This window comes from Populus euphratica, unplaced genomic scaffold (genome assembly GCF_000495115.2).
Source record: "Populus euphratica unplaced genomic scaffold, PopEup_1.0 scaffold35.1, whole genome shotgun sequence".
NCBI classification, from domain to species: Eukaryota; Viridiplantae; Streptophyta; class Magnoliopsida; order Malpighiales; family Salicaceae; genus Populus; species Populus euphratica.
In genome coordinates, this window is record NW_011499860.1 from 599,889 (window position 1) to 609,632 (window position 9,744).

General features: G+C 33.8%; 1 protein-coding gene across 2 annotated transcripts; it reads right to left on the reverse strand.

Annotated features, from left to right (window-relative positions):
* Positions 1 to 599: 599 nt before the first annotated feature.
* On the reverse strand, positions 600 to 9,013 carry LOC105124473 (probable LRR receptor-like serine/threonine-protein kinase At5g10290). 2 transcript variants are annotated; one of them, XM_011024503.1, is made up of 12 exons: positions 8,676 to 9,013; positions 7,523 to 7,663; positions 6,855 to 6,987; positions 6,626 to 6,697; positions 5,097 to 5,240; positions 4,921 to 4,992; positions 4,662 to 4,727; positions 4,441 to 4,511; positions 4,193 to 4,339; positions 2,567 to 2,908; positions 1,421 to 1,815; positions 600 to 1,162 (listed from the first exon to the last, which is right to left on the reverse strand). In XM_011024503.1, exons 2-12 carry the CDS (start codon positions 7,602 to 7,604, stop codon positions 848 to 850), a joined length of 1,839 nt encoding a protein of 612 aa, XP_011022805.1. In that variant the 5' UTR covers positions 7,605 to 7,663; positions 8,676 to 9,013; the 3' UTR covers positions 600 to 847. The 2 variants fall into 2 exon arrangements, with proteins under 2 accessions (XP_011022805.1, XP_011022806.1); XM_011024504.1 differs by having other exon boundaries at positions 4,193 to 4,336; positions 8,676 to 9,011.
* Between the last annotated feature and the right edge of the window lie 731 nt (positions 9,014 to 9,744).

Sequence of the window (9,744 nt, forward strand, 5' to 3'; positions counted from 1 at the left end):
TAAGTTATAATCATGAATACCTGATAATATTTACAGGTATTAGGATTATTCAAATAAGATAACTAATGTAATCATGTTAATAATTTATAATCTGATTATAACCTTTTTTATGTATGGTTTCTAAATGAATAATAATAAGAGTTTATACTATATTTATTTGAAATATTATTAACAGATCCTCTAATATTGACATTTGTTTTTATCATTGTTTAATTTTCACATTGATTTTCTATCTCAAAGTTCTTATCAACTTATTCTTTATTATTATTATTACTACTATTACTATTATTACTACTATTATTATATTATATTATTATTATTTATAATTTATATAATTAATTTTTTTTGTAGTTTGATTCTAATTTTACTAATTTATTTATTATTTTAATATTTTTATATTTAAAAAATATTAATTTTTTAATCATAGAAAAGCAAGATTGGATAAAGCAAGATTCTTGGATACAGGAGCGAAATGATGTGGAAAACTTGGTGGAAGCACGGCTGGCATGAGCCGAAGCTGGAAGCGCCGAGTTCATATGCCATTTTCTTGGGTTAAATAATAGAGATATGAGCATTAGACTTCAAGTACAGAGTCAATATCAGCGAAATTAAAATGGTGGTGGGAGAAACCTCGCAGACGCCCCCTGTATTAACATCAAAATATGTTTCATCTTAGACAAGATGGGAACACACAAAGGACGACCTAGGAGCTTATATAAGCAACTGTCATGTAAATTATGAAAGCACAATTTTTTTTAACTTCATATATCTGTTTTCATTCGAGGAAAACATCAAGCTAATGTGAAAGGAAACTGCATATTTTAAATGCATTGGGGAATTTGTTATCTCATCTTCCACCAGATAACTCAATAGCATCTTGGTTATAAACCGAATCTTCTCCCCAGTCAAATCGTCTCTGCAATCTTTCGTATTCTTGCATGCGTGTAACCTCAACATGCTGCCATTCTTCCCACCTCTCAGCTAGCCCCTCTCCTTCCAGCATCCGCACAACCTCTGACATTGCTGGACGGTTCTCTGGTGATGCTTGGGTACAGAGCAAGGCGACTTGTATCATCATCTCCAGCTCCTGGATGTTGTAGTTTTTATTTAGGTTGCGATCGACAATAGCATCCAGTCTTTTCTCCCTCTCCAGCTTCTTCACCTTCATAATCAAATATCCCAGTACAACGAAGAGCAAGTCAGAAAGGAGCAGAACGTGAATTAAAACCATGCTAGAATGCGTAGAGAGTAGAGACATCTGCAAATGATGTCATAACTCCATCCAAATTAAAGTTACTTAATAGGGTTTTTGACATTTGAGTCATGTACGAGATGGATAATTTAGGTGGGATCGAGGAGTTGTGCACGCAAAGAAACCAATACGATAATGTATCACTGCAATTAGCTATGATTATCTTACATGGTCAAGCAATAAGACATCATCCTCTTCTTCCAGACGTGAAAAGTCAATCGCCCGTTGACCTGTAACAAGCTCTAGAAGCATAATACCATACCCAAAGACATCGGTCCTTTCAGATGACTTGCCAGTGGACAAGTATTCTGGTGCTATGTGGCCCATTGTCCCGCGAACTTGAGTTGTCACGTTGGCCTTTCTCACATCCACCAGCTTCGCAAGGCCAAAATCCCCCACAACTGCTTCAAAATCTTCGTCCAGTAGTACATTAGCTGCTTTCACATCACGATGAATAATTTTAGGATTGCAGTGCTCATGAAGGTATTCCAGCCCACGTGCTGCACCTAAGGCCACTCTTTTTCTGGTTGTCCAATCTAAAACAGGCTCCTCAGGTTTACGTTCTGCAGGTCAAGATCAAAATTCAAATGTCGCTAGAAAATAGAAATGTATTGCAAAAAAAATTGTACCATATATAAGCCTATGAATTGTATTTTCACTAGTTGACATTAGATATTACAAGAGAAACATGTACAATTGATTCATCAAACAGACATGATACATAAACCCTGATGCTATCTGGATGTTCATAGGTCCTTATCCTACTCATTGGTTAAGAAGTACCAGAACCAGTTCAATGCTACCAATGATCGTTACAAAATGTCAAACTCTTTATGTATATAGGAATTGAATAGCTAATTATTGATGAATGATTATTGAGAATTCGCTACTAGAGTTTATCCCCCTTTTTTCTAAAAAAAAAGGACTCTGCCAAGCAACTGCAAGGGCTTACTTTTAGCTTCTTTGTTCTATCATCTTGTCCTGAATCATGCATATAAAATTGGGATTAAAATTCTGTCATGTTCGGATCATGTTCCAAATTTCACAATTTATTATGAATTTAACACTTTAAGATACGCAAGAAAGAAAAAAAATATTGAAGTGATAGTATTCTTTTCCATTTTTAACATGTAATAAAATAATGTGCATTAATTCTAAATTTAGTGGTTTAGATTTAACAAACATGACCAAACATGAGAGGAACTAATCTATAGAAAATGATTAATGACAAATACCTCAGCTGTAGATGGTAGAAGAAAACAGTTAAATATATTAACACTTCCTCTCAATATCCAGCACATAAATAATTAATACCTCTTAGACAATAGGCCACACTTAAATTCTGCATGAATGGATACACCAAGAGGCGTTCTGTAGTTGTTGTGCAAAACCCTATCAGACGTAATAGGTTCCTGTGAACAGCTACACTTATCATCTCAACTTCACGTTGAAATGCTACATCACCCGCAGCACTTTCACAATTAGTTAAACGCTTAACTGCAATTTTGGTATTATCAGCAAGCACTCCCTTATAAACTTTTCCAAAACCTCCCTGTCCAAGGATATTTTTTTCACTGAAGTTATCCGTTGCAAGCTGTAGTTCCCTCCATGCAAACCGTTTTAACTGACCGAATGCTATTCTTTGATCCACCTCACCTAAACAAATGGTAAGAACAGGGTTCACGAAAAAAAAGATATTGAGTGAAGTAACTTCAATTCTTCAATCATAATTGTAAAAGATAATAAAAGGGAAGCAAATATTTTTCATTTTGTATACATTCTCAAACTTTCACGACTTCTAGATAATAGAACCTATGCTCACCGATAATTCGAATCAAGAAATTTGCACCAATCAATCCCAAATAAACACAAATATTAGATTCCATGTTTAGCCAAAAGTCAGAAATGTTTATATAATTAGAACAGTTTTCAAGCAGGCAGGATTTTTCAACAAATTAAACCTTTGAGAAATTATCTGAATCAAATCCAACAACAGGATGGCTATAAGTACTAAATTTCATTTCATGATAGGACACAAACTGATTACTAAATTTCATCCAGATGGAAAAGTAGTTACTGTAGTACCCATAAACACATTGAATTATACATGTTATAGCAAACATCATATAGTATCATGTATCACAACATCATAAGATATACATGGATTATTTACATGAGGAAAAAAACAATCATAATATAAAAATCAATCCAGCTAAACCTCATTCTCCTTGGATTGCAATCTAATTCATCCATTTATTAAAAAATGAGTCAGCCAGGTTACAACATGTTGACAGTACATAGGCTTCTGGGCTAGATTTCAAAACTATCATAAAAGAACCTTTATTTAGATAAAAGGAAGCTCATTTCTTTTCTTCTCATAACATGCTCAGTGACTCTGATTTGGATAAGTGGATGAGGTTGCATTAGCCAAAAATACGAACCCAAGAAAGTGGCTAAAAGGAATGCATGTTGCATGTGCTCATCAACCATTAACTACTAAGTAAAAAATATCTCCCAATGCATAACAATAAAATTCAGTCACAGGAAAAATATGCGACAATGTTAAACAGTATTTTTCACTAATCCTTTTTTGTCTTCGGTAAATTGTATAAATTAGCTAGAGGATGGGTGCATAAGATAAATTTTAAAGCCTGTTATTTAACTTAAAAATATTTTCCAAAAAGTGTAAACAAAATGTCAAATTCCATGCTAGTGTAACAAAAGTAAGCTAGCTCAGCCATAAATTGAAGCTTCAATGAAAAGAATTTTATCAGATCAACAACAAAAACTTGGCCAAGTCAAGTGAGCTCATCAGAATAGAAATGAAAAAACAAGACTGGCCAAAATTGTGACATGATCTATTAAATCTATTATTTCTACACATGTAGCAGAAGTAGCCGCAATGCAATTATTTTGCTATGTGCTTAAAGCAGCTCAAACCTGCAACATCTACAAATACTTCACGTTTGTAGCCTTTGTGTCCACCCTTGTAAACAAAAAATAGCAACCCTCCAACAAGAAAAAGAACTGTGAATCCTCCCACAACTCCAACTATAATTCCAGTCTTTGACTTATGTGAACCACCTGCTAACAGATGAAAGTATTAGCAATTAGCTTCACAAAAACATAACTTTAACAGATGTAGTTCAAAAAACATCTCCAATAAATAAAAAATACTAGTTAATTACCTGAATCACTATTATGAGACTCGCAGCTATGCAAATTTGGCCTGCCACAATTTAAGTGGTTTCCTGTGAAACTGAAATAAGTGAATGGAATTCAAATTAAGCCAAATGTTGACAGTTGCAAGACATAACACGAAGCACGCACACATCCACAAAAGAAACAAATGAGAAATTTAAATGAAAAATTAGGAGTTGAAATAGCACTAATTCCATGTTATTCATACTTGTATTTAGGAACTTGGAATAAATGATCTGGAATTTGACCACTGAGATTATTTGAATCGAGCAGACTGCAAAGAAAATTTCAATCATGCCATTAAAATCTTGAAACACGGCCATGGGTTACAAAGCTATGTAATTCGAGAGTCAATTATTGAAAATGTGGGACCATAAGAACAATTTAGGAATATTCCTGTTTGGATTCATAAACAAAACACTGCTATCTCGTATCATCTAGGCAATGTGCAGGACATCATTACTTACATGTTGATCAAGTTTTGAAGACCAGCAAGTGATTCAGGGATAGCTCCACTGAGATTATTTTGACCCAATGTCCTGGTTGTATGATAAGAAAATCTTACTGGTCATGAAAAATTTTGGAAGAATGCTGAGATATATCTCATATGCCTCAAAGAATAAAAGGAGCAGGTGTCACTTACAAAAATTGTAGCCTTTTAAGATTGCCCAAGGAAGACGGTATTTCACCACTTAAACGATTATTTTCCAAATCTAAGCTGGTTAAACTTGTCAAATTTCCAAACTCTTTTGGTATCCCACCAGTTATGCCATTCCCTTTCAATGTTCTGCATTATGAATGCAATCTAGTATATATTAGTATCCACTCTTAATGTTTAAATTCAACACCTTAGAAAGTCCATACAAAGGGATGTAACTAGAAGCTTTATGAAGCACAAATAAAAATATCCTGTCGACCATACCATCTTGAAAGCATTTTCACAATATATTTAATGTTTTGCAAGGCTGATGCGAAAATATTGAAGCTTCAAGTTGCAGCTATCTACATGTATATATCTATCAGAGTCTGAGTCTATTATGGTATGGGCATGGTTATGTGTATTGGTTATCTATATGCAATGTGTGTGCTAGCATGCACTGGGAAAGGGGAAAAGGTCAAGTGTAGATGAAAGTTAAGAAAGAAAAGGTTATTGTTGTAATGCAGGATTGAGAAAGGGGCAAAAACACCTAGAGTGGCTGTAATGACATGACCCAAATGAACTAATGAAGTGATTACCATAGATGGAAATTCTAAACTGGGAAGATTTCTCTACCACAATCCCAAAGTAATCAAATTGAAGATTTGCTGCCCATCAAAGTCCAAAAGGTTGAACAAACTCTTTTCCACAATTACCACTGAAGTTCTAGATCCTCTCCAATCATAGATGTTCGTATAAAACAAGAAGTGTCCACACTGATAACTTTCCTCTCACACCCTAAGTTGTTTCTATCATATACTTTGCTTGTCAATTACCCATAGATTTCCAACAATTCCAAAATGATCCAACTGCAGCATCTCATCCTTCTAGCAATCTTATTGTTTGGTGAGGCAAAGTCAAAGCTTAGACTATTTTCCACCAAGTAGATATGCATTAAATGAATTTGATAGCAAATGAATTAGGCAGACATTGCGAGACAAGAGATAACAAAAGATAACATATAGCAACACATATGATAGAGGAAACTAGTTTCAGCTTTCAAATAGAAAATGATATGATAACTAACGTCACAAAGCTGTTTACGAGACAAGTTCACATCCCTGTGTCATGGTAATATCTGCTAAGACAATTGAAGACCAGTTTCTGTAACCATTTTTAGCCTAACAATTCCAGGAGAGGAGGAGGGGAAAGATAGGCTGCATCTTCAACATTAACAATTTCTTACATTGTTAAGAAAACAAACTTAAGTGGTATTAATGAATAGTTTCTGTAACTCCATTAGAAATGCCATATTATTGGGGATTATCTTTTGCACATGTGCACACAGGGTGCTAGCATCTCATGTGTGATTCAAGTTTTTTATCACTACTGATTAATACTCATGAAATTGCTTTTGAGAATGAAATGCACCTAATTTATAAAAAAAAATGCCCTGAGAAAAAAAACAAATTCCTAAAAAAAAAATCTATAATTAAATATTATCTGCTGATTGTTACAACATGCACAATACGTACAGTGTATTAAGAGTCTTTAGAACTCCTATCTTAGGAGACAAGGTCCCGGAACAGTTGATGCCAGACAGCGTTCTGCAAATGGGTGAAAATATAAGCATATCCAAAGTGAAGGATAAAATGTAATTCAACCAAAGAACAAAATATTGCAGGAATACTAAATTATTTTATATGAATCTATCATCTAGAAACAGCTGAAAGAAGAGGTAAAACCACATCAAAGAAAACATACACAGAAATGACATGTTCGTTATTGTCACAGATAACATTCGTCCAAGTACATGGAGTAACTTGATTTGGGTTCCAATCTTTCAATTGATTGTCTGGAACATTCATCGAAACCTTCAATGCAGATAGGGCATCTCCTGTAACCAAAAGTACAATTATTTAGCGTCTAACCAGGTTACCATCTTAACTATTCAATCAGTAAAGGAAAGCAAACCTGCAAAAGCTTAGTGCAAAAATTAAATCAAAGAAGAGGGTAAATGGCAGCATTCTCAACTTCCATTATATGTTCATTATATCCATCTAATCATCAAGGTCATATTTATTTATATCTAGAACACGCGTGCAGATGCACCCTAAGAGAGAGGTCATATTATCAGACAAAGTGGTCATGGATTGAGAACCCTTTCAGCCAAAGATGGATATTCAGATGTAATTTAGCCTTTTCATCCTTCTCACACAGATTCTGCATAAACAAATATTTCTCAAGCGAAAAAAATACAGGTAACAGGAATGGCATCAGTCTGGATGTTAGTAAGTGTCAGATCAATTTGAAGAAAAACATTGACCAGATTGTGGTTTGCTTCATTTGTCATTTATCATTGTCTTAATGATGTAGAAATGGCCCCAGCAAGTAAAAACAGTAAATTAGCTTATCAAAGAAGGACAACATACCTTGCAAGTTGGACACTACAAAAGACTGCAAGTAAGCCAATACTACAGCTGCAAGAACCAGTTCCATCTTCAACGACATCATCCCAATTGCTCAATCCATTGAAACACATGAATCCAGATGAAGATACAAGAAAAACCCATCTGTGCAAAAATGTCAGCATTTTGAGTCATAAATACTTGGATTATGAGATAATGAATGCATTGGGCGAGAAAGTTCACTAATACATAAGGAAACGATTAAGCTGATCAAGTTTTTTTTAGATATTGATGTAGTTCATATGATAATAGTGAATTAACTTCATTGGTTGTTTCTCTAATTTCTGTAAATGGGCACTACTGCCTTGGTGCTTCCATCTACAACTCAAAATGGGCACTTGCGTGATTCCATAGATTCCCTTTTAATGGATTCCTTTCTTATTCTAATCTTAGCAGGAATCTTTTTTTCTCTCACTTAATTAGTCAACAAGGACAATGGCTTGTTTATCAATTGCAATCTCTCGACGACCAAGGTAAACCAATGTGTATGTAACAGTAAACTTTACATGCGATCATTCTAACTATCAGACAAGTTTTCTTGAAGATTTTTCCAGAAAACAGAAGAAGAAGAAGAAGACTTCATGACTAATTTAAGAAGTGATTAAGTCAAAACAAAAACAAGGAGGCAATCACAAACAAGGTACGAGATCTTATGACTTCAAATAATATATACCTAAGACTAAACACGAGTTTGACTAATTTAGGACTTCATTTTTCGCATAAAAATTCTAGATTGCAGTTAAGTCAATGATTCTGCTCTCAGGTCATAACATAATTTCAATGGAATATAACTAGTTCCAGAGAAAACGAAGCACGGTATCATTTCCATTTCCCAACAAAACTTCCTCTAATTCCCAAAGAAAATGCAAAGAATCATCCAAATAGAACTCTAAATCTATTAATTATGGTTTTTAGCACTTAGCACAACACAATTAAAAAGTGGAAATAAAAACACAAAAAAAAAAAGGAGAAGCATGAACTTTCAAACCAATCCTAACCCTTCCATTGAATTCAAAATCACAATTTCTTTCCGTCCTCACATTTTCTCAGAAACCAAACAAAGCTTCAAGCTTAGGAATCAAAACAAAAGAATCCAAACCCAAAAAAAAAAACATACCAGAGTCATAAACCATGTATTTGAAAGAACTGAAAGGTGCCTCCTTTAAGAGAAAACAGAACCGAACTTTAAGTGGAGGAGGTATCAGGAAAGGTAAAGTGCTTAATGGTTGAGAAAACGAAACAGAGCTATGGCGTTTTTGTGAGTCTCAAGATTGAGATGGCTTGATTTGCTTTAGCCAAACTAGTGGGTCTATATCTGTCTGGCTGTGCTTGTTCCCCTTTACAAACAAGTGGGTCTAGCAACAATGTTTACAATGTTTTTAACAGCTAAAATCTACACAGAAAGTTGTGTCCTTTTGCTCTCTCAGTGGGTTATTATGTTTACATTTGTGTAATTTTGCCATTAGTTTAGCTTGAAGCAAACTTTTGCAATTATTAGTGCTCCCTCTCTTTCCACATTAGACTCAAAAAAACAGAGAGGGGTCCTTGGGGATCCTATTTTGCCATTTGCACATTTGACTATCGTTGTACAGAGAGCACGTTTGACTATCGTTGTACAGAGAAATGAGACGTTGTTCCTTGTGCTCTCAGATTTGGGTTCCATTTGATATTTATGTGTTTATAACTTCAAACAGAATTTAATTCAGTTCTTAAAAATAGAAGTGTCTGGTAAAGATTTTACTTTCAGAAAACAGACAAATTATTTCGTAAGGACATATAAAAGCTAATTATGGCTCAAGTAGCTTTAGATCCAACAAGATTTGCGATCACACTGTGTCGGGATCTGAATAACTTTTATAGTAAAATATTTAGATGTTACAATTATATCTATAAAAAATCTGAGTTATCCTTTCACGCACTAAACAAGCTAGTTGTATTTAAATTATATATATAAAAAAACAACAAGAATATATATATATATATAAAAAACTAGTGTTAGCCTGCCTAAACTATACCTAAACCAGAGATTAATATTAAAAAAAATTAATTCAGATTAATTTGATAAACTCGTATTTTCAATTATGAGATTAAACTAATTTGATAAAACATAAAAAAAATTATAAAATCATTTAAAAAAACAATATTGAAAGATGATATCAAAAAAGATCATAAGATAAAAAATATAT

Coding starts and splice junctions, on each gene's coding strand:
- LOC105124473 (XM_011024503.1), bottom strand. CDS start 7,604: ATGATGTCGTTGAAGATGGAACTGGTTCTTGCAGCTGTAGTATTGGCT. Junction 6,988..7,522: donor TGTAGTGTCCAACTTGCAAG/GTATGTTGTCCT, acceptor TTTTGGTTACAG/GAGATGCCCTATCTGCATTG. Junction 1,163..1,420: donor ATGTCTTATTGCTTGACCAT/GTAAGATAATCA, acceptor TTGATTATGAAG/GTGAAGAAGCTGGAGAGGGA.